Consider the following 25,838-nt stretch of genomic DNA (forward strand, 5'->3'; position numbering starts at 1 on the left):
GTCAAAAATAATGGTAGCCAGCAGCCAAGCTGCACACTAAATCTGCTCTCTAGCAACACATTTCAGTAAATATTGATAGGGTGAGAAAAGACAATTGGAGATAATGTTTCTGTATCTGCAAATTTCCTTTGGTTCATCTCACACGTCTGTGGAGCTTCCTGGTTATAATATGATTTCTGCCACAGGGATTAATTAAAGAGGTCAACAACTTTCTGCAATTATAGTCCGTTTTGGGGCACCTCTGCGTTTGTTGTATTTTTATCTACTTTTATGCAATTGCTGCTTCATTTAGGAATCTAAAGTAAACTTGGGCTTGACACACAGTACCTTAGCACAGAGAGCTGTTCCCGGCGGCTCTTTTCCTTTTAGTTCGCTCCAGGCTGCTCTTCTTTGCTAACACTGCCATCTAATGCCCAAACACGCTCCAGGCTCTCCCTAGGAGGAGGAAACAGGAGGCTGTGATTGTTTTTTCTGCATCAAGCCACGCTGCTGAGAGCCACCCCTTTGTCCACCTTAGTGCTTCTACCATTCATAAGATCAAGCAAGTGGAGCAATGATGAAAGGTTTCAGGTGTTGCCCACCCAACAAACCATCTTACAGATGCTGATAGATATTTGTAGATAGATATTAAAACAACAGAAGTGATGAACTTCCAGAGGCTGCAGAGCCCAGCTCACCATGGAAGCTGACAGAGTGGGATTGCATGAAGGGACCAAGGGATAACCTCGGTGGAAACAAAGGGAGAAAACTAGCAGTGGGAGCAGTGCTACTGACATCCAGAGTTCTCCTGTTCCAGGCTCTGTTATCCTGCAGAAAGGGCCAGCCTGGGCCAGAGCTAAGGATGTTGCTTTGCTTTCATTCAAATACACTCAGAAGGAATATGAAGCTGCTGCATCTGTCCCAGGCAGATCGGGCTCCATGTGACTAGAGCCAACAATAAATCAAGAACATGTGGCCTGGGAAGGTACCACAGAGTGATTTAACTCTTTAAAGAGATGGCATACCTACAGATGAGTGATCAGAACAGAGGCCAACAAGAAAGTCTGAAGAGTGTTCAACAAGCCAGAATTGGTTTTGTAATACCAAGCTCAAGCCAGCAGCCTCCTGTCTCTGCAGTCATTCACCACCAGTTGCTGAGCTGTGCAGTATTTCACAGATGACCCAATGCTGGACTCAGAACCTGTCAATAACTCCAAACTAAATAAGACTGCATATCATGTAACTGACCCTGGTTACAGGTAAAACCCCATGTCAAAATGGGCACTCTTGTAATTAGCAGTAGTTGCTCAATCTGCATAATTACACATGGTAATCATGCTGCAGCATGTTTGAAAGTGCTAGATCCCCAGTAATCCTAAATCATGTGAATATCTTCTGTAGGAACCACTACTTTAGTTATGAATTAATAGTAATATGAAATTGAATTAAATGTACTGATTTTAATGTCATGAATGTGCTCATAACTATTTTTTCCCCTGAGAACCATCTGCAATTTAGAGACTTGCTAATCCTAATTAAATGCACTTTCCTTAAGTGTGTGCAAATGAACAGAGAAATCTGCTCAGTAACACACTTGCATATTTTCCTCTCTCACAAAGGAAAAGAAGAAACTGGTTATTTAATATTAGATCTTCCCCACAAGAGAAAATGAGTGTTACTTCTCCATAATTCCAAGACACACAGTAGTCTGGCTACATATCTCAACTGGTAAATCATTAAAAGCACAGGAGAAAGATCCCTCAAGTGTTTATAATGTTGATCTGAACAGTTACAGTCACTGTAGAGAAAAGTTGTATTTTAGTCATGCCTTGTAGACAGTCCTGGAAGTCTTCTGATGCTCTGCTTGGAGGCAGCAAACAGAACTCAAAACTCAAGTTGTTATGCAAACCAGTTACCCCAGGGCTTCTTCAGTGTGAGGGGGCAGAAACCAGAGCAGACCAGAGTCAGGAGCACATCTCCCCTACCCCTCAGCTAGAGCAGCTTTATCAACACTGAGTTAAAAGCCACCCTAGTTCTATCCACTGGCTCCATTTCTTCTTGGTTTTGGCCTTCCCCCCAGAATCTCTTCACATTTCAACTAACCTAATTTAGGCTGAGAATAGCATTTCTCTCAAAGGAATGGAGGGGGGAGTGGGGGAAGGTTTAACAGCACTAATGTAGCACACAACTGAGAAACCAATTATATGACAAAACAGACATGGTAGCACTGAAAAAATACACCTCCAAAATCCCACTGATGGAAGATGCAAGAGACTTGAGCCAAAAAGACTTTTCAACCTTCAGATGAATATCCTTGTACTTGTTCCATATTTTTAATACCTTCCTCTCAGTTAATGAGATCTGCTCTTTAACTTGTACTTTGACAGCTTGCAAAGCTGACAAATCCCTGCAGCAATGAAGGCATCTGATACCTGAAGTCACTGAAACACACATCTGTTGTCTCCAAGTCTACTAAAGGCAAAAAGAGGACCCTCAGCACCCCTGACAGGCACCAAAGGAAAGCCATGATTAATGGCAAAGATGGCCTGCAAAGCTCACTTATTTCTTACACCCTTATCCACCTTGTCACCCTGCACAGGAAGTTCTCAACAGCCATGTCACACCTTCAGCAGCAGGACTGCAAGCCCCCCTCACTTGCACACCACGGCTGCTGTAAGAACTTGCTCTTTGCAGAGCCACACAGTATTGTTCTTAAGCTCCCACTTTAAAAGCAGTGCTACAGGAGGATAAAAGCTTCACTCAAGTCGAGGAACTAGTCTGACCAAATTCTACAGACCTTATCACGGCAACAAGTGCCAGCCTAGCACAGGAATCCAAAGCTTAACCCGTGATGTCAATGAGGCTGTGGCCACTCATGGAAGTGCCCTTAAATGCAGTTGATTAATATTGAGGATCTCCTCTGATGAGCCTCCTTTCTCTCCAGGATGAGTTGCCTTTCACAAGGCTTTTCTAGCCATCTTCCAAGCCCATAATCTAGTTCTGAGATATGGTCAGAAGTGTTGGGTGAGGTCTCATACCTCAGTCAAGTTCCAAGAACCCATCAGATCTAGATTTTTTTTCAGAATGTAATTGATTTTAAAAATAGTTTAAGCCCATACAAGTTCTAAAGCCCTGCACACACACAAATTCATGCTCCCTTCATAATATTACCAGAAATAATGCATATAAATAACTTTATTTCCTTTCTAGTAAGAAAGTAACTGAAAGAAGAAACAAAAGATTTCTTCATCACTTTAGGAGTTTTCCTCTTAAGCCTCACGGACAGATTTATTGGAAAGTTCATATAAGCAACTGAACAGAGCATGAATATGATTTTGGTTATTGGCAAGTTCTCCTTCTCCCCATTCCCCCCCCAGAGTATGGCAGAAGTTGAGTGAACATGAAATTCCAAGACAACTCATTTTAACCTTTAAAAGCAAGACACAGAAACCAATTTTGCAAAACACCAAGTCTATATTTACATCCACATGTAATAATATACTCAACTAAAGTGAAATACATCATAAATTAAATGAGTAATGGGTGCCTACTGCTTGACAACTTCTGGTTTCAACAATTAAAACAAAATGGAATGAAATAAATAAACAAAAAAAAAATCAACAATTTGTACCTCTATATATGCACTGTTACTTGCAAAGAAACATAGAAAACCAGTAGTATCCCAATAGTTAATACTGATGGGCAAAGTGTGTTCTTAAGTACAGGGCTGTGCTGCCATGAAAGACTTTTCATGTCCGTTTTCATTCCAACCCCAAGATACCTACCCAAAAAAAAAAAAAAAAGCCTTGAGGAAACTGTACCAGCATGAAGGGAGATTAAAAACAAACAAATCTTAGGTCTGTTTGCTGAAACATCTTAAAAACCAGCCCCATCCATTTTAATCACAGAACCCCATAAGGTACACAGATGATAGTTACAGCATGCGTTCTATAAGACTCATTGAAAGGACACGCAAAAAAATAGATTAACCATTTTCCATGTGAATTCATCTTCAAAAAATAGGCTATAAAAGTGCAAAACTAGGAAAACAAAAATCTAGGTTATGTACATATGGCTCAGCTTATGAACAGGAAAAAAGGTAAATAGTGTACAATTTCCTGATACACAGCACTTCATCACGTCGCCAGTTTACAGAGACAGTAAGAATAGGTCCCATATACAGGAACTAAGACATACAACTGGAACATCTCAAGTTGCATAATGGAAAAACAGGAGTTTCTAGGTTTTGCTATTTTACATTTGCTGGATGAGGGAAGAGAGCAAAATGAACAGTGCAAAATTTTTCGGGTTTTTTGTTTTACTAAAATATATGGAAGTCAAAAGCAGGTACAGGAGAAATTAATTCTTAGCTATGGGCTTTATGAGAAGCAACTAGGAACACAAGTCAAGATATGCAACAATTCTGCTTTACTGGCTGGTAACTGGCCATCTTCCCTTTACAAAAATTAAACTGCATGTGCATTAGAAAAAACTTGTTGTCTTCACAAAAAAATAAAAGGAGATATTCTCCCATTGACAGGCTATTTCTCACTTATTTTAAACACCCAGTAGATGCTAAAATTCGACATCAAGAAGCTTCCAAGCACAGTCAAGCAGGCTACACCATAGCCACATCCCTTTTGAAGTCTGTAGATCCCATATTCATATTGCAAGTCTGTTTGTTTGTGACTTTACAGTTTGGACAAAGGTGCAAAGTAGGTTTCCTCTAAATGTAACTGTACTGAGTTTAGTACAAAGCTAAAACATTTGAAACATTCAGATTAGTATCATCTCTCATGCAAGTCCTAGGTACTTTCTGCTGTAAAAGTTTGTAGGTTGGTAGAGATGCTTAAGAGGCTTCTCTGAAGAACTGCAACCAATGCCAAGAGAAGAATCCAACCGTATTTCAGGAACACCATACTGAAATCCAAATGTCAAGTATTGCCTCATCCTTGCATTTAAAAATATGCTGGAAACAACCCCAGGGAAACAGATCCCTCCAACAAATTATGGTCCTAACATATACAAGGCAGATGAGCATAATGTCAGCACCATTGCTTAGATGTTCATAACATTTATAAACTGGACAGTTTCAGACAGTTTATTTGGAAGTTATTTTTAAAAACTAACATAGTTCAACAGAAAAAAAAAATATGAGAAACTTTCACACTTATGAAAAATGAGCATTAAGCCAACAGGATTTCAATTTCTGTATCTACAGTTTACCTGAGGTGCAATGTTTATATATTCTTTCAAAAAGAAAACTCTTCAGCAGCGCTCAAGTATGTAAAAATATAATTCCTACCTAATATTTGGTCAATTAATTCTAATGAAAAATACTTAAAAGTCAATGCCAAGATATACATTCTCCACACACCTTCATAACCCAATTGTTTAGACTACTCTTTATGGCTATTTGGTACAAAATGTTAACAGAACCAGTAATATAAAACTGTAGTGTTTTTATATACAGTACAATCACAGCTTAATTCAGTAGCTTTCACGAATTATTTTTCCTCAAGGGATGAACTGCAAGGTATAACTCCATAGAACATGCACTTGTGTCCTTAGACCTAAGGGAAAAGAGAAAAAAAAAGTTTTGTGGAATACAACTATAAAACAAAACATGTTTTTTTGTTGTGAGAAGTTTAAAACATGAAGGCAATTTCTTCTGCACCCTTGCATGTATATCTAGAAATTGATATTGCCACACAAGTTCTGTGTCTTCTATTTGCCAAATAAAAGCTGCCAATCAAGTCTAATTCTGAAAATTTTCAGGCCCCAAGTAGAAATACAGGCAGGAAACTGAGTTAGCTTAGAAGAGCAGAACTAGACAAAAATATGCTTAGTAGAGAGACAATAAAAGCAGAAAGATTAAAAGAATACCAAGAAATAAAGCAAAGTATTTCAAAAGCTGTCAACTGGATGTCAAATAGCTCTGCTCCCCACATATGTAAAATCTTTCCATAAAATAGTGCGTGCTGGTCTAGGTGCTATAGCATTCAAGACATATCTCTTTAAATATGAATGAGGAAAATTATCTGTAGCTCTGGGTTTGAAAAAAAAAAGATACAGATAATACTTACTTCAAGTCTTATAGAGTACTTATCTCCTTAGCAGCTAAAGATGTTGCAAACACAATGGGGTTGTTAAATTCTGAGATAGAACTACAGAACTGAAGAGATGAAGCTTAGGAATTCAGAACATTGGGCTGTCTTTTCACTTGACCCATTTCCTTAAGAGGCTACAGCCACCCCTCCATCAAAGGAAAAACTATGCGGATCAACCTCTCCAGTAGACAAAGAAACTGTCACAGAGCTATCAGGAAACCCTTACTTCCCTATGAAATAATTGACCAAGAAGAGTCATCTTGTTTGAAGCAATGCTTGCAATCTTCAGAAGTTGTAAAATGAGTAATGTCTACATTTTCAGGAAGGACTGACCAACAAACCTCTTGTAGGACTCATGAGCTGGGATAATGGGCACTTCCTCTCAGTTCTAGTTCTGCACATGATGTTCCCCCACTGCCATGTACGACTGAGGGGGAAAGCCCTTTGCTTGAATGCTTCCCACTGGTATTGTAGCTAATTAATACATTTATCTATTGTCACACTTCCAAGATTTTTAGAAAAGGTACTAGCTATTTTTGTTATGCAAGTGATTACCACTATTCAAAATAACCAATGCTGCTACACCAGTACTTGGTTGACTTCGTAAGAAAGGGGGAGGTCCTATTTTCAGCTGTTCTGGTTCAGACTTTCATAACCTCTCACCATGCTATGCAGCAACTTTTGATGTTATGAGTACATAATGCAACATTTAAGTTAAACAATTAGTTCAAAAGGTTCGTTTACCTTTTCTTGAAGTAAATGATTAAGTCTTCTTGTCACTTGGTCGAAAGTGTGCATTGCCAATGAAGCTTTCATAACTTCTCTTCTGTAGCACGCTGCTGGATAAGTGTTGGTATGACACTGATCTCTTTCCTGACAAAAATAAATGTAAAGGAGTTAGAATTACTTCCTCCTAATCTAACGGGTCAGACATTCAATTGTGAGCAGGTCTAGGTTAGCATCCAGAACCCCAAAATCTCACAGATCATCTCATGATGACTCAAGACAAGATATCCCTAGTCCTATTAAAAGATTATACACAATTCAGCATTCAGAACAAACACAAGAGGAATGGCAAACATTAACAGCTTTGTTCTGAGCTGCATACATGTGATGTCCATCTCTCCAGATTTTGCTCATTTTGTTTGCAAGAAATAAATATCTTTGCTTAACTCATCATACAGCAGGCTTCACTTGAAGGTTAAGTGATGAGGTACATTCTATAGAATGTTGCCTATATATGAGTTTCTGCATGTTTGAAAATTTAATTTTTCAATATGAGTACTTGAGAGGACAACCAGGTATACTACATTAACGCCATCATAGATTATATGGCAATTGTGACACTTAAGGGGTGTTAATATACATTTACTTGAAGACCTTTGTTAAGCAGTTCTCAGTCTAGTATGTAGGTAATCTTATGTTTATCTGAAACCATTAATTTAGATTTATATGTGTGAAATCAATGCCTGTTCCATATTAAGTCTTATTAGCTTAAACAAGCAGTCAAAAACACTTTATAAAACTAAGGAAAAAAAGTCAAGAATCATTACTCCCACAGGATGCAAAAAGCCCAACTGCCATCCATATTCCGTGAAAGCTTTAAATGCAGCATTGAAAAAAACGTAGCAAGCTTTAATTAAATTAAAATGGCAAAGCTAAATTAATATTTCAACAGAATCTACTAAGCCATTCGAGTGTGTCATGAGCAATTGTCTTTAATTTGCAACCTCTGCCAGATCAATCAGCCAACAGGTTATCTTTGATAGCACGTTGCTGTTGCAAAGGCAACTAATTTGAATCTAACACAAACTGAGTGGTTTCAGAATGTTTCTGTCTCTTCAGGGCAACACAGGATGGCAGAGCTTACAAGCAATAAGGGAAGGCATCATGCTTTAATCAAGTTTGCCAAGTGGAACATATTCTCATGACAACTTGATCCAGCATTTAACATGCAACAGAACATGTTCATAGGACCTAAATAATGTCGCCACAAGGCACACAGGCTCTGAAAAAAAGGGTTTGACATCATGTTTTATAATATCACCAGAGTTCAATAAAAAGACTACAGAAACTTGCAGGTCTACACCTGCAGTACATTGCATGTGATATCTTACAAAATATATCTCAGAGGAGTTGCAACTCTTAGACAAACAGTTCTACTTCTTAATAAGAAAAGAACTTGCAGAAGCTTTCATCTTCACTGTCTCCACCCAAATTCAAACTCTAATACTGAGAAGTTTGCCAGTCTGCTACCCTCCAACCTCTCCAGCAACTGTCAAGGTTTTAGTTGAGTACTTCTAGGTAGAATGGTTGGGAAAGTAGGAAATTGGCATCTAAAAACAGCAGCTTCTTGCACAGGATTTGACTGAAGTTACTAAGAAAACCCACAGAGGCAGTATTGCCAATGCAGGTAACAGCCATAGAAGTTGCTTTTCTTTTCCTGAGACAGCACTGTGAAATGAAATCTTTATTTCCGTGACAACAATACCATCAAATTAGATGCAGCCATAGTTTTCAGAGCTCTAAATAACAGGAAACAGTAGAAAGTTCTTGATTACAGGCTACTGTCTTCAGGTTTGTAGCAAAGAAGAGGAAGAAAAGCCTATCACTGAGATTTTTCTGGTAGACAGGTGAAGATTTCAAAAAAAGAACAAAGCGGATTCCAATGAAGTAATTGTTTAAAAATAGTTTTGCATCAGCTGCTACTTGAATAGGCTAACCTCACTAAGACTGCTGGCAAAATAAAATCTTTTCCTTATCCCCAACACACATTCATGCTAGAAAGGAGCAGGACACTGCCCACTATCTAGTCCTTGGGGTACAGACTGCTCTTGTCTAGCTGGTTGAAGCCCTCCCCTTCCTGTTTTCATGAAAATTCTTAGGGTTTTATACGGCATCAAGAGCATTCTCTCAAAATCCTGAATGTCCTATCTGTTCAACAGACAGCAATGTCATGGAGCACACATCCTTGGCCATTGCAAATTAATATACTTAAATCCTCAAGGACAGTCACGTCTTCCATCAGATGTTGAGATCACACATTAAGCTCTTAGCTATCAACCTTTTTTTTAAATAAGCTTGAAAAGCACTGTAAATTCCACAACTGCATAAATGACTTCTGTGCTCAGGGAAAAAAAAAAAAAAAAAAAAAAAAAAAAAAAAAAAAAAAAAAAACACCAAAATCTTAATTTCATTCTCTCAGATCACTAGGAATCAAAAGACAGCAACAGCATTTGTCCTTCTTTCTGCCCATCCCTCTGCCTTCTATGCATAACCTAGTGCCCATTTTATACTCCTCAGAGCAATTCATGGTACACTTTTCATGAAACTAGGAATTAGTAACTCAGTTTCACAGCCACTGCACTGAATCCACTGCAATGCTGTCTTCTCCTTTACTCACTCTCTACCCAGATTGGACACAGAACTTTCCTTCATCCTTCCCTAGCCCACTAGCAAGTCTAAATATTTATGAAGCCCACAACCTTAAAACAAATGAAGAAAAAACAGAACACAGTTGGCTAATACACTTTTTTGCCACACAACCAAATGCACATTTTGCAGTTTGCCCTGACCTAAGGAAACACACCCCTGCTTGTTATGAACCCAGACTACTTCAGAAGAATCATTTCCCTTCTTCCAGAGGATGGGAGTATTCACAGTTTAAGAACTTAGCATAGACTTTAAGACTACACAGCACAGACACACTATTCATTTTTATAATAGGATCTTCATTTCAAAATTTACAGTCCTATATTTATAGCTCAGTCCATACTGACCTCAGCTCAAAGTCATAAATACCATCTTCTACAAATAGACAACTGCTTGAATATCACCTAGTACCTTTTAATCTTGGCCTCCTGCTAAGTTTTGTAAGTGTTGACTAAGAACAAAACAAAAAAAACCCATGTATTTCATAAAAGCACCAAAGTTTTCCAAATACATCACAAAACATTTATCTCTACTAGTCCCAGAATTTTCCACAGAGCATTACTACTCAGTGCAAAGAGTACAAGGAGACACCTTAATTAGACTAGCAGAAATATGTTGTCCTAATTTAACAGAGTACTGTCTTCCTACTAAAAACTGAACTTCATAAAAACCCAGAACAGAAGTATAAGACTTAAATCATAGTTTTATGATTTGCAATATAACCTTTTCTGCAAGTGAAGGGAATAATTGTACATGACAGCTTTTTTGGGGTTTGTTTTGTTTTGTTGTTAGAAGTTTTATTAATATTCCAGATGGTACAAGACTTCTTGTAAATTAAGCAGAAAGACTCATTCCATATCCTGGATTAGCTGACATGTCTGGAGTGCTCTGATGAGCAAACAATACATGTTTGTTACCAGAAACCCATGGCAGGGGAGAGGAGGGAACTTGAGGAACTTTAAATCCCTCTCTGAAATTCAGATCTTCCATACCTAATTCCCCAAGCCAGAAGGAGTTTGCTGAACCTGGATTTTAAACTTAAAAATGGACTGGACTTGGTGAAATCCTAAGGATAGCTTTAGTTTCCCTATTTTGCAGTTGCACACACAACTATATTTCATTCACCTTCCTTTGTAATGGTGCAAGACATTTAACTAGGAAGGAGATACAGTACCTTCTACTGTAGAGCTGGTTACTTGGCCATTGCTAGATCCACAAGAACTGTAAAGTGGTCCAGAGCTATATGGCTCATAAGGTTTGAGAACAGTCAATACATGAGGAGGATCAACATCATCTGAATTCAGAAGCCCTTGTTTGGTTGGCAAAACAGAGGATGCAGGTTTGGTGCGAGAACATTCCTGAGGTAGCAGATTTGCATATCTGTTCACAGCCCGATATCTGCTCATGTCGTATCTTCTGTAATTAGCCATTGGAGAGTCAATATGTTCAATAGCTAATGGATTAGGTTTCATTCGTTTAGAAGACGTTTCACCATAGTCTAGATTTACACTGCTCACAGATTTACTACAAAAATAGTCTCTTCCTTGATGACAAGACCAGGCAGATTCATTTAGGTGAGAATCTAGAGTCCCGTTCATACTGCTGCTTACTAGACCAGACTGAGACACTGGGACACTTGCAGCCTTTAGTTTAGATTCAGATCTTTTTACTCTGTCCAATACTGGAGAGATACTGGAGTGCATGTCTTGCTGAGGTTGCCTATAGTTATTTGCCTGAGCTCCAACATTAGTTTGCTGTTTATGAAACTTGAGGTTACTTGGGGCTGTGCTGCTTGAGTCAGTCCCTGAAAAGAGAGGGGCTTTGTTCTGTGGTGGCTGACATTGTTTACCTTTCCCCGTTTGCAACAGTTTTTGCTGTGTAGATGGGGAAGTCTTACTTCTCTTAGAATTAAAAGACAGAGGAAGCACATCTTTACCAAGCAGAGCTGGAGGGCATCCAGTGCGTCTGGCTTTAGCTACAGCCTTGGTTCTACAGCCGTTTTTGTTAACAGTGTCGGGATTGTATTTGTGCGTCAGCCTCTGGTGCATCATTAGGACTTCTGGGTAAAAGGTTCTGTAAGTACAAAAAGGGCAGGTGCTGGGTGCTGGCAGGCCTCTAGTTGAAACAACTGAACATTCTTGTGAAGTCCCAAGAGATAAGTTTAAGGGCTTTTCTTGAGAGTCCACCACAGGTTTGCGTTTGTAGGTTGCAGTGCACTCTCTCACATCATTCACATATTTTCCATCCTTTAAAGCACAAATGTACTGTACGTCATCTTCCTCTGATGCCACAGAAACCTTTCTCTCTCTTTTATGACGAACTTTGGGCTGAGCTTCCTTTATTTCTTTCTCAGCCTTTAGTTTTTCCAGGTAAGGAGTGGACACATTCTCATATATTTGATTTGAATTGTTACAAACAGAACCTTTACTGAATTCCCTAGAATTATTTTTCATTTTTAAAGGGACTGTGCTGCCTATCACACTGTTCAAAGAGAGAACTTCCTTTTGCTGCTTGGTATGTGCACAGCCCTCAGCATCTTTGGCACAATCAAAAAGCCTCTTCAAATTTTTGGTTTCTTGAGCACCATCAGCAGCCAGCAGGAGCTCAGGCTCCTGACTCTGTAATGCAACTTTGCTGTCACTTTTCACATCAGCTGCACTATCAGCTTGCTTGTCGTCCTTGTGATGCCTCTCTAAGTGATACCTCAGTGAAGTTTTCTGTGCTGCTGCATACTCACAGAATTCACATTTGTACGGTTTTTCACCTGAAACACAGTTTTGTCAATAAGTAAGTGTAATAGAATTTGATTTTAAGTCTGGAATACCATGAAAAACAAGGGAATAGTGTAAACTGCAAAACAGTAAGAGGGATTTTTCTTTTCCCCTTCCACATAGTCATACTTGCCAAACTCATCTAAATCATTTAAACAGCTACCTCTTACTGCTTTTACTAACTGCAGTGACATCTTCTGGCTATGAAGAAGATATTTTCCACACATTGGCTATGTCTGGAGATGGTAGCTGACAATATGTTTGGCAGAGATAAGCAAGAAGTGTAGTTGTGGGTCAACTCCAGCAATTTTGTAGCCCTTGATCATACCACAAGTATGTTATTCAACAACACAAATGTTATAGTTAATTTATAAATAGAGCTGTTTCAAAAGAAACAGGGACATACATTAATAGAAGTTGAAAGAGTTTGCCTGGCTGTGGAAAACAAAAAGTTGAACTGAAAAACAGACACAGCTTTCTTCCCAGGTAGCAGCAACTGGCAGACAATCAACTTAATACTTGGGAAATGGGCTTAAAAAGAAACCAACAAAAACCCACACACAAACCCCAACACACCACATTACCACCAACTTTTTGCTACACAGCTAAAAGCAGGAAGTTTTAAATCTATTTTTAAAATTATTATTAACATTATATCTTTTAAAATTAGTTGCATTCTTAACAGTACTTAATGTAATAAGCTCTACTCAGAAAAGATTTACACTTATGAAAATATTTAATTCCTGTAAGAAATTTCAATTCCTTTTTTTTTTTTCCTCCAGCATTAGAGAAACATTGTTCTTAATAGAAATAATTTTGAAGGCAACTTCTGTTATTCTTAAGCAAAACAAAACATTTCATCCAACTGGATTCAGGAGACTTCCTTTCCCTCCCACAAAGCTGAAGCCCATTTACCTGTATGAGTTCTGAGATGAATATTGAGGTAATAATTTGAGCGAAAATACTTTCCACAATAGCTGCATTCTCTGGAGGCTCCAAGAGTTTTGACTTTTGCTCTTTCCAAAACTTCTTCATTTTTATCTTTGGGAGAAAATATAGCTATATTATGAAGGGCAAATGCAAATTTGGGGTCTCATTTGAAACTATAAGTAACTATCTTAACTGTCTTTTTTAAGGAAAAACACGGGATGATGAACTGTTGTCAACTCCTACAGTCTATGAGCACCTTTTGTTCAGTACTGCTGCACACTTGGCCACCAAAGAGCAAAAGAATTAAAAAGGTTTCTGTGTCAAGTAACACTGCAGTTAGTGACTGTTGTGAAGAAGCCCCAGAGAACAAAAAAAAATTCAAAACCAGGTCTCAGAGAAGAAAAAAAAAATATATATCTTTACTGACCTACAGGAACTTGATGGAGAATGGCCCATCTCAAAAATTCATACAGGTTATAAACTACATTTTTTTAATTAAAAGGGAGTGGTTGAATTACTAAGTGTGAGTGTGATGATTCAGATTGTAAACCTGCTCTGCACACCATGGCAAAGCAAAGGAAGGTGTTTTGGGGAAGGAAGGTAGGCAGGGAGGAAGATGGATTATTTTTTATTATTATTATTATTAATTGTAAAGATAATATTATTATTGCTAAGCTAATCAGTTGAGTGTTGTGTCTGTATGACAACATCCTTAGGTTTCATGAGCAAATTCTTTCACTAGAAGTATTAATGTTTTGACAGATACGAGAGCAGAAAGCGACAGTGGTTGCTATTCTGTGAAACGTGTGTTCCAGGAAGAAATTCACAGATGAAAACCCGGTTCCACTCCAGTGCAAGCAACAGCAGCTACCGCTGGAGGGCGGCAAGTACAGCCTAATGTCTAACAAGAGAAGGGGAGAAAACACACACAATGCAGCGTTCAAATCAATATGATTTCTTTGGCAGGTTGAACTGAAAAAACAACAACACACCTTCAGTGAAATATTCAAATCAAAGCTGACTAGAAAGCTACAGTGGGAAGAGAAGGAACGAGAAATGTTGCTCGACTTAAGATGTTAGATACATAATTGACAGCTGCACATAGTTCTCTCCAGTTCCTCTGTGTTTGAAAGCTTTTATGCTGGAAATGCTAACTGGCTGAGCTATGGCTAAGCCAAGCCATAGCTGCTTTAAACAAACAGATAATGTCTCAATAAGCATGACTCAGCATCTCACAATGAAAGCTGTTGTACTTTAGGATAAGACACTGTGAAACAAAACAAGCAAGTTAACATTAGGTAATAATTCCATTCCTTTGTTACTGGAGGTGAAATTAAGGGCTGCATATTACCAGAAATGGAAAAGTCAGTCATGTAAGCCAGGACATTCTGTACGTTGTGTCTTTCTTGAGATTATGCAAGTGCCTGTTCTTTAAATGCAGACTCAAAGTATGTCACACACAGGAGGGATAGATGAGCTAGAAGACTTTTTACTGTTCCTTTCAACTGATTTAAAATCACTGGTTCTACATTTAGGCTTTCAAGATTACTACCTTTCAAAAGAAACATACACTCTGCCATTTGATAGAAAAATTTTGAAATTATTCTTTACTTCTAAGGATCTTAAGTGCTGGTATTGAGCACCGGACATTTTCTGTCCTTTCACAATGAAAGGGAAAAAAATGAAATCTTAATGATCTCTTCAGAAATAGTATTTGTAAAAATGTGATAGACAGGATGGGATATGAAACATCTTAAAGCATCCAGTAAAACTCAGGTGCAAGAGACAGAGAAGGGATAAGTAGACAGTGACTTTTCCTAAACTGACTGCTATCAAAACTATTTAAATTACTCCAGTAACCCAAACTGTAACTGCAAGAAGGCCCAAAAAACTCCAAATAGTTCAAAACTGTAGTGTCAGAACTTTTCCTCTAATTTATTCTCTTTTCCCCTTCCCCCACTATAATATTTCATAATGATACCCCAGAGGTATAATATTTCATACCTCCAGCCAAGTTTTGAAAAGGTAATGGAGAAAGGAAAGATGCATTCTTTGGCTCTAAGGAGTTCCTAAACAATACAGTAACACCTATTTCAAACCTAGGTGCTCAAAATGCTACTCACCTAAATTAAGTGTTTCCGGAAGCCCATCTTCAGATCCATCTTCTGAGCCTCCTTCTATCCGTTCTCCTGCTCCATTTTCATCCAGATTTACAATTATATCAGCACAGCAGGCCCTAGAAGCAGCTGAAGTCTCTCCATCAGGCCGCCTGTCTCTCTTATGTACTCTGGAATGAAGGACTAGCTGGTGGTATGTTCTGAAGGCTTTTCCACACTCTGAACAGTGTGTTGGTTTCTCTTTGTTCTGAGACAATTTAGAATCCATCTCCATAGAAGGCACTTCACCACCGGGATGTTTCAGTTTGTCTTGGGATAAGTTACCATTCCCTGTGTAATTGCTGGTTTTATTTACTTTTGTCTTCCCTGTAGTTTCAGTCTGGCTACCTTTATTTGCATTCCAAATTTCACCCAGTTCTTCTTTATCAGAACACGAATCATCATTGTCTGTACTTCCTTCTTGCCCCGGTTCTTTAGTTTGGCCATGGCCTACTGCAACTTTACCTTTGGTAGCCAGCTGCCATGCTTGATATGTGTTGAAGGGATCTAGTTGAGCTATCCATTTTGCAGGTTTTAGCGATTTGTCATTTTCTGGACCCGATTTTGGTCTTAAGTTCAAGAGTTGCAAGAATTCCTCTTTTTGAGACCTTTCTTCTGCATTGGGATCACCAGTCACTTGGGGTCTTTCACTATTAGGTATTGATTCTTTGGTGTGCACTTTACTGTGCTCAATTAGAGTCTCTTTATTGAGAAATAGGAAACCACAAACCATACAGATTTTATAAGGCGATGTTACATTTTCAGTTACATGCTCCTGCACCACATCATTTATTGTTATGGGGCTTTCAGAACATTGTTGGTGCTTGTTTCTAGAACCAGGCTTTCCAGTATGAGTTCTCATGTGATTTTTGAGGAACCATGGCTCTTTAAATCTTCTTCCACATACATTACACCAATATGTGAAAGAATCTTTATGCTTTTTCATGTGTGCCTCAACATCAAATGCCTCATTAAACGTTTGTCCACAGACTTCACAACTTAGTTCTTCACGGTCCTTTTCGGTGTTTGGTGAAGGCAAATTTGTCCTTACTTGACATTTATCTAGAGGACTAAGATATTCTGCTTCAACACGCAGAACAGCTGGTTCACAAAGAGTGGGTCTATGCTGACTTAAAACATGCTTACCAAGTTCTTCAGGATGTTTAAAAGTCTCATCACAAAACATGCAGTCCAGAGGCATGCATCCCTCAGCTTGCATGAGAAACTTTTCTTGCAAGCTTTTGTAAGAAATCGTGTTTGTTCCTTTTATTGTCATTGAGGCATCATTATCCTCCATCTGTGCACCAACGGTACTGGCTATTCCATCCGGTCCATCCATGTATGCCAAGAGAGGCTGAGTTGGCATGTTTCCTACGTTCTGTTCCCTATTATGTGTTTTAATGTAAGGTTTCAGTTCTTTGGGGATGCTCACTGGTCACAATAAGGACACTTGTAAAGTTCTCCAACATATGCTTACAAGTCTGCTAAGCTAAAAGACCTCTGCCAGGAAAAATATTTTTTTTTCCACTAGCAAAAAAATATATTTTTTTTTGTTTTTATCTGTGCTCACACATGACTGAAACTGTATCCACTGGTTCTCTTTGTGAGAGAATGAAGTTCTTCTGAACTCTTTCTTTTGATTTATTCAAGTCGGTAGAAAAAGTCCATTGCACTTAGTTTTTTTGTACAAATATTTCAAATTGTTGCATTGGGCAAAATACACTCAAGGACAAGTACAGTGTGACAAAGAACTCCAGCACCTGCAGAAGAAGAAAACAGCCAGTCAGACTTTTCAAAAGGCAAGCAAGGTATTGTCCCCCAGATAATAAAAACATTAGGGGTAGAGAATCAGTGAATGCTCTTGAACACAGAAGGCATATTTCAAATGAGTAGCCAGTGAGGAGAGCTAGAAGACACTTTGGTTACTTTTCTAGCCACCCCAATTGAGATAGTATGGTCTTGAACACCCCTGTATTCCATTAGCTGGACTTCTGTATTAAGATAGCTATATAAAAGCAACACTGTCAGAATACAGACAGACAGACAGAATACTGTCTATTCTAAATCTACCCAGTTACACAAAGCTGCTGAAACCACACAAGTAACCTTTCCCTGAACCTGTGAAACCACTGTTTAGAGGTACAGTAAAACTTCACTTGCTTGTTCTTTAAAGGCTGTTAAGCAAGAAACTTCCCCCCTTCCTCCTCCCTCCTCTAAGACTAGACAGTTTGGAATAATTTTTCCTAGTTCTGGTACACAGCAAGCGTCAGTACAAATCTCTGTTTTGAGAGCTACTCTAAGCTCTTGAAGTTTAAGATCTCCATGACAATTTTGGGCTGCTACAGTGAGATCATCTTGAAGTTTGAAATAAACTCATGGTGCTGTTTCTTGAACAGTTGTTTAATATTTAACTTATGTCAGAGGCCAACTATTACACTTAAAAAGGAAATGCTTCCGATCTCAAACTGCGTGCAACAAAAAAAATCTGTATTATTGATGATACTAAAAAGGGAATGTTATGATTCAATGAGATTAACAAGAGTTATAAAATAACCACAATTCCAATGTAAAAGGCAATTAATGGCCTCCACTATTTGTGCTGTCAAATTATACTATTTGTTAGAGAGTTCAAGGCTCTGATTCACCAAATTTTTGGACAAAGGAAATGTCTACCAAACTAACACACAACCACATTAACTGAAGATGAATCATTCTGAGATGGTGCACATTTTCAAATACATTAATACCTAACGAAAAGAATGCATTCAAAATTAGACTCAAACTTTCACAAATTATTTCATAAAAGATAGCTGGGCAGTAATTCACACGACTTAATAGGCCTCAAAACACAATATGCTCTATAGCTCTTACAGAAGATGACAATATGGGCAAAGTAGGGTTTTAAAATTCAACAACTTCCACCTCAGGCTTATTTTTATTTAGAAAAAACAACTGGAAACATTTTGCTCCATTTCAGTCAAAGAAAGGGTAACATTTCAAACACAAGACTGTAATACTTCAGGCTACAGAGGTTTCTGTGACAAGTAGCTATAGAAGGTAAAGAAGTTGCTATCTGTGCATCCATGGTTAATTTCTCCAGCCTTTTCTGATCAGCAGTGCTGGTTGGACAGGAAAAAAAGGGTGGCCTTAAGCCCTTGAGCCATTTCAGTAGAAATCTGCCAGTAGAACCTGAACTATTCATAAAGTTCAGTGGCACAAATATGTTTACTCCTCTAAGGTTACTTGCTGGTAGACCCAGTATGCCTCACAGCCACGGGAGGTTAATGGACATTTAACCAGCTGAAGTAAAAAGGCAACTTTCTATAAACCCAAGGTTTGATATTGTGCCTTCAACTATGTTGGATACCTTTACCTACCACAGAACAGTCAACATCCAAGATCCAATATCTCAAACACTTTATCTACTTGCTGCACTATAGCCTTACCCTCAGAACAACCTCTGGTTTTAATCTGAAAAGTTAGCAGATCCTTTCCCACCATCATGCAGACAACAAGATACTGGAACCTAATGAATATGGGTAAACAAAACCTCCAGACTGCCAATACAAAATAAAATTCTTGTTGCCAGTTGTTTGTCTTCCGTTATATTTTCTTTATTGTCCAGTCCTCTAATCCAGGTCTAGACAATGATCAAATCTGACACCAAAAAGCTTCTAGCTTTTTTTAAACCCAAGTTGTTTCAGGTCTGGGCCAAAGACTCAGGAAATCAGCCACTGGCTGCCAGGTTGATAGCAACAAAAACTGGATTTTCTGTAGCCAGTCTCTTTTCTAACTACACCCTTTGTCCCCATTTTCAGTTTTATCACTGCCATGATTAACACTTCCTCTGCATAATGACTCAAAAATCTTTTGTAATGTGCAGGTTCAGGCCACGGTGGACACTTCTAAACTGCTTCTATTGCTGCTTTCTCCTTCTACCTTCCCAATTCAGTTCTGACCTCCTGGCTTTCACTCACCCCCTATCGGCAGGTGGAGAAGCTATAACAAAAGTTTGAAGCTGATGTATTCAAGCTTTCCCTTTTGTAAAACATAAGGAAAAACATATCAAAGGGTGCTTGTTCGCATGTTTTACTTCATGTTTCAACTTGCTGGTTTGTTCCACTTCTACTGTAGCTTTAAGAGGTATTTTTTACACAAGAGCATAACATGCTGCAGCAAAGCTCATGTGCATAAACAGTGACCATCTGCCTGAAAATATTTTATTTGCAAGCAAGAAATGAACTGCAACTTTGAAACACTATGCAGGAGAAATAAAAAAAAAAAATTTGAACAAACTGAAGAATTTAATGTGTTTATTTTCAGAGCCACAGGTAAGCACTCTGCAGTAACAGGTATAAGAACTATCCCTCAGAAAGGGCAGCATCATTTCTGGGGTATGAAGTCAGAGCCAAGTGCCTCGAGTCCCATGTACTGACCTGCTGAGATTCACCATCAACTATTTCCATGCTAGTGCCTATGTATACAGAAAAGGCAGATTATGCTTTATTATGCTTCCCACTTTGTGGAATTACAACATGCACACCATATAGCCACAACAACTTAGCCACTGTGAAGATAAAACAGATGAAAACCAACAGAAATCCACATTCAAATCTCTTAGCCTCCACAGCATTCTGGGATGAGGGTAGAAGAGACACCCTTGTAACATGGACCATCATGCACAGTTCTACTCAAAGCTAGCATAGAATAATGCAAATCTTTTGTAAAAAACACATGCTTCAAGATTTTTTATAATTTAAAGAACAGGCATAGATCAAATCTAGAGCAGGCCCCAGTTTGGTCACTGATATGTGAAAAATACATCTCAATCAATAACACTTTCTCTGGTGAGTCCTTTCAAAACATATCTGTTTCAATCTTCTCTTTTTTAAAAATATCAAAGCAGACATTACTCAGCTGTCTGACACACTAAACCTGTCCTCACAACTGCATTTATAAATACAGATCATATACCTTTAACACATGGATCATGACAGAAGTTTAACAGGAGTTTGGATCCAAATTTGTTAGGTATCAATAGGTTTGAACAAACCCACTGGAGATTTCTTCCATAACACTTCAAAGCACCTCATGCACCTTCACTAACTGCTGAATGTTTTTTTCAAGGTTTCACTCTTAATAGAAGGCTCTGAACACTTTTGAAGAACTAGCCACAGCTCATCCTCTAGGCAGCATTGCAAAGTAGAGCAAGATATTCCTGTTTTAGGAATCTGAAATGCTTACTTGCAGTTCAGGCAATTATTGGGTTTGGATATACCTTCATAGACAGCAGATAGTACCTATCCACTAAAAAAAAAAAAAAAAAGCACATAGTTTTTTTTAAGAACATTGCAAACTCAACATGACAAAATTATTTAAACTGAGAAGAAAAGGGATAATACTACCAGAGTCAGAAGGTGAGCTACAAAGCTTCAGTCTTACCCTTGTATCTGGCGATTATGCACTTCACTCTGATTAGATACCTGGCTTTTACAAGTAGGCATGATTTTAAGCTCTCACTGTTTAAGACAAGCTAACACATGCTAAAACTACAACCCAAATATCTACACAAGGATTTTATCCTTTATTAACAACACCCTTATTCCTGGGGAAGATGCTATTATGCCTTGTATTTGATGAGCAAATAAGCTGATTAATTGCATTCCTGTTATTCAAAACCCTGTAGGCAGCAGCAAAACCTTCAAGGGCTGCTTTAATTCTGTACTATTGCTGCTTCCTTGGGAAAGTGGACAACCTGCAGTTTTGAAGAGCATGGTAACTATATGTGGCTGAAGGTCTATACATTAGCTCAACCAAAAAAATAAAGGGTACCCGGCATTTCTTCTGTTGTTTTTCACTTTGAGAAGACAGAAGAACAGACCCAACCCACCAATATCAGTCAGAGATATTGAGTAAAGGAACAAAACAAAGCAGGAAACCTTTCCAATAGCTGAAAAGTTATTAATTTGCTACAGATTAACTCAAGGTTGAAAATAAAGGATTACTATCCCACCTCACATTAAAGGGAGTAAAAAAATCTTGACTCCTGACTCCCTATCCATTTGTAAATGTCAACATGCATCTTACACCAGTGTGAGGGCCTCATGTTCCAGTGGTTGCTGCAACTGCCTTGGGATGAATGAGCAGGGCAGGCGGAACCTGCCTTCCTCAGCACACCTGGACTTCTCCTGGAGTGGTACTGTCCAGAAGTGGCAAATCTTCTCCACTGCAGGATGCCACCCATTGTACTTTATTCTTCCAACAGACCAGACCCTGAGCATTTAGCAAACTTGAGTTCACAACTGAGTCCCTACTTGGCTATATGGCCTTTAGTCAAAGATTTCAACAGGTTTGCAGCAATAGACATATTTATAAACACTGCAAAACATATAAATAAAAATTGAACTGGACAGATGAGAACATCTTGTTTTCATTGCAGTTGCCACACAACCTAAGAACCACACCAAAAAGCTGGTGCATATAAATGGATAATTAAAGTTTTCTCTGTTTTAATAAAGTGCCTATAGAGAAGTTTCATTTATTTTTATGGAATTACACAACCAAAGACTACCTATTACAGTCTCAAAGATTTCTTTGGGAAATGACCTATCAGTAGTAATTTTATTGCATTTATACTTCCTGCATTTCAAAATTTCTATGAATATGTAATAAAAATTCTAGACACACCTTTCAGAGAACAGCAAAGTCTAACCATTGAAATTCCCATTTAAAACACTACAGAGCACTGGGAGTAAAAGTTCCCTGGCTAGTACCAAGAAAAACAACTATACCTTGCTCATTTTGTGCTAGCAAAACTTTTAAAACTGTAAAAAGCAAACTGGAACAATTACAGAAGTTAACCTAGTTGCTGCAACAGCTTCTTAAAAACAGAAGTGAGAAAACTAGGAGTTACAGCTAAGTATACAATGCTGAGTTTTCTGTATGCTAGGAGATATGTACTCAGACATGACTACCTCAACAAACTGTGAGCAGATCCTTAAATTCAAGGCCAATAGCAAGCTATCATTGTTTTACAGACACCCAGAGTTTCTTTCACTGCCCTACTATGGCTCCACAAGGTTTCAAGTCCTACACAATCCAGTGCCAGAGGAAAAAAAAAAACCACACACACCACGAAACAACAACAAACAAACCAAAAAAAGAGAGAAACCCACACTGAAGAACCCACCAGAGCCAGATGCTGTGGATTCAATGCCTTAATTTTTACTGTGTCTATTTGACTTGAGAAACTTTAATCTAATTTTCAATTCCACTTCTTTAAAAAACAAACAACAACAAAAAATCCACCACACACTTCAGTTTTCCTCATGTTTCAATAAGTTTTAGGATATTAAGGGTCACTTTGCATGAAACTTTCTTTTCCCTTAGTATGTTTATACCTCAAAACAAGTTGCTGCTCTTTGGCATTGCTAAGGAAAGATTTTATACTGATGATTGCTTATTTGAAACCACAAGTTATTAAACACATTTTTTATTTCAATCTAGAAGTTTTGTTTTTTTTCAGAATAGTTGCTTCAGTTCTATTTAATTAATATAAATAAAATTAACCAGTTATCAGCACTTTTTCCTCACTGAGACTACAAATAAAACTACCTTACAGATATTATCTACTTTGTCTGGGCACATTTATATTCAAGTAGAATATTGATCATAGGCAGAGTAGCTCAGCTTCAATTTCTCAAATTAAAGTCTGAGCTGAGGCTGAACTTAGCTTATTTAGAGCATCTTTATATCTATGTATACACAGAGATATCTCATTGCATAAAGTTAAGCCGGCTCCACCACACCTAGTACAAACACAGGATATTAAGCAGAAATACCATCCCCAAGTAGTTGCTAACAATATTCAAGGGCTCCAAACTTTCAAGGTAGTACCTATAGCATCCAAGGCTGTTCATGCAGTGTTTGCTACCAGTGACAGTGGCTCCATTGTATGAGCGGTACTGGTGTGCTGTGGCCTTTATAGGCTATGTTCAGTCAGAAGGGGAAGCAAAGTGTCATTGTGAGGCTCTCATTTCCCAGCTGCTCCAAAACATTAGTCGGATTTCCAAACACTCACAGCATGAAATCTCAAGTTTGTCTCTACAGATATTGGGGGGGTTTATGGCCACCCGATAACTTCCTTTCTTCATTTAAGAAGAAACACATACATGTCACACCTCAGGCAATAAGGTGTTCTCCTGTATTAGACAGAAATGTCTTTCCTACTCCAATTTGAGCAAAGGATAGTCCCTAAATCTAGGTAAGACAACAAACTATTTGCATAGACTGTGACCTTATTTCTTAAAGACTACCACTGCCCACCTGCCTATGACTTTAAACGCTAGAAAGCTATACAAGTCAGCACAGATAAAACATTATTTTGCAGAAGAGCAGAAGAGCCAGCTTTCTTCATAACAACACTACATGAAGCCAGTAACTTAACTCTTCACTACTGTGCATTCTGCTGCTTTCTAGGGAAGGGAAGAGGTACTCCCTTCTGTTTTTTAACAGTAAATCATTTTAACACACTTCCCAGTATATTTTTTTTTGTTAACGAAGGAGTACCTGAGCACACTTAACATTGTTTCTCATCCACACATTCTTATACTGAGTATTTAAATACAAAAGTGTTTTCAAACGAAGTTTCTTAACAGCTCAGTCTGATAAAGAACTAACATGAGTACTTTAAAGGAAATGGAGATTTAGGGGGAGGAAGGGAAGGAAGAGGGTTGTTTGTTTCATTTGCAGGAAAGATCAAAACGAAGACGTTCAGGTTGAAAAGAGAACATAAAAGATGACCCCAAATTGGAATTTCCACTCCCTAAACCTACAAACTTAAGTCCCCTTATTAGTCTTCATTCTTCAGGCTTGACATTTCAAAGTTATCCTAAACTCTCAAGAGGGGTTTTCATAGCTCATCTTTTTATCCTCTCTGAGAGAGGCTACCCTGCTTTCCTCAGTTATGACCCCTTCCAACAACACCTCAGAGCTTTCCAATGCAACAATACTAAGACAATTCATAAAAAAGAACTGAAGAAACAGACATGTACACCGGAACGTTAGAAGGTGACTACCCAGACATTTATCTACAAAGTTTAGAAAGAGTTTGTTTTGAAAGCTCTTTTGTAGTCAGATAAGACATATGTACATGCAGTTTCTCCCCCTGCCCCAAATCTAGCAAACAGGATTTTAATCACCAGTGGAAAATAACTAGTAGCTAATAATGAACAATATTAGGAAAACTCCCTCCCCCATTTCAGACATCCATACTAATAGAAACAAAGGATATCCTTTCTCTAAAAAACCTTTTCCTGTGGAGTCCCTTTTTCTTGAAGGCTATATGTCTAACAGTGTTTTGGCGGAGGATGGATGAGCTGAATGTGTCTCCTCAGTGAGGTGAATGCCTCTTCTATCAAAAGATGTAATTGTTCCTTTTAAAGCAGAGAACATATAAGCTTGCATCATTTTGCACAGGTTTTTCCTCCACTGAGCAAGAGCAAATATAAAGGAGACTAATTCTTGGCATTAAAGGAGGAAGTGCTACAAATAAGTATTGACTTCTAAACTTCAGAAGGAGTGCTCCAACAGCCAGATTTCTTTTCCCTTTTTCCCTCTGACTGGGAGAGAATTTCTCAGGAATCACAAACCCAAAGTGTACTTTAGACATTGTGAAGAGGCCAATACCTGTTGAAGAAAGGCTGAAAGACACAAGGGTGATGCAGTTTTAAATAAGTCTGGGACACATTTCACCATTGCTATAAGATGATGCAACTTCATTAAATCAAGAAGTTACATGCACTTAAACTGGCAATGACCCCTTACCTTACAAAACAGTTTATTGTTCTCTCCACAGCAGGTAAAGACTCTCTTGGTGGAGTGAGTGATACATTTTTATTGTTGAGTCAGTCTCACCTTACAGAGACTGCCTTATATGTTTAGTCTTGGTTTTCATTTGAAAGATCTTTTCAGAGACCTTAAAAGCCAATTTTGCTTTTTTACTTCTTGGCAAAAGGATGTTGGGTCTCTCCAGCGGCCACAACTACAAAGAAGTGGTAAATTCCGAGTTTACCAAATTAGATTTAATTCCTTATTACTCAAGATCCAGGAGTTCTTCCATAGCAATTACAGGCAAGTTGCATCCCTTTGGGCAGCACAGGTGAAATAACAGGAAAAGAGATTCTTATACTATTCCTGAATTTGAAAGTAGACACTTCCAAAAAGAGTTCACTTTGTTAAGGTCATTAATCTTCTCTAGTGCTCTCACCTGATTTCAACTCTGAATCTAAATCTTACCCAACAACTCAAAATCCTCTACCTTGGAACAAAAAGCTGCAACTTCTTATCCCTCTCTCTGCAGAGCACTGACTTTGAAGTTGTCACTTTCAAACACATCCACAATTACGTATTTGCAAAATCAGTCTTGAAAGATGGAAAAAGGTACACAGTCTGAGAGAAAG

The 25,838-nt window shown here is 38.3% G+C and overlaps 1 protein-coding gene across 2 annotated transcripts in view; it reads right to left on the minus strand.

Annotated features, from left to right (window-relative positions):
• Positions 1 to 3,433: 3,433 nt before the first annotated feature.
• Positions 3,434 to 25,838, minus strand: part of ZNF217 (zinc finger protein 217) — a 28,559-nt gene continuing 6,154 nt past the window's right edge. For both annotated transcript variants that reach the window (XM_051633062.1, XM_051633063.1), the window contains exons 2-6: positions 15,346 to 17,138; positions 13,208 to 13,333; positions 10,696 to 12,285; positions 6,834 to 6,962; positions 3,434 to 5,552 (exon numbers count right to left, since the gene is read on the minus strand). In XM_051633062.1, the coding sequence (XP_051489022.1) occupies positions 6,853 to 6,962; positions 10,696 to 12,285; positions 13,208 to 13,333; positions 15,346 to 16,744 (3,225 nt within the window). In that variant the 5' untranslated portion in view covers positions 16,745 to 17,138 and the 3' untranslated portion in view covers positions 3,434 to 5,552; positions 6,834 to 6,852. The remainder of the gene's footprint in view (positions 5,553 to 6,833; positions 6,963 to 10,695; positions 12,286 to 13,207; positions 13,334 to 15,345; positions 17,139 to 25,838) is intronic.

This window comes from Apus apus, chromosome 15 (genome assembly GCF_020740795.1).
Source record: "Apus apus isolate bApuApu2 chromosome 15, bApuApu2.pri.cur, whole genome shotgun sequence".
NCBI lineage: Eukaryota > Metazoa > Chordata > Aves > Apodiformes > Apodidae > Apus > Apus apus.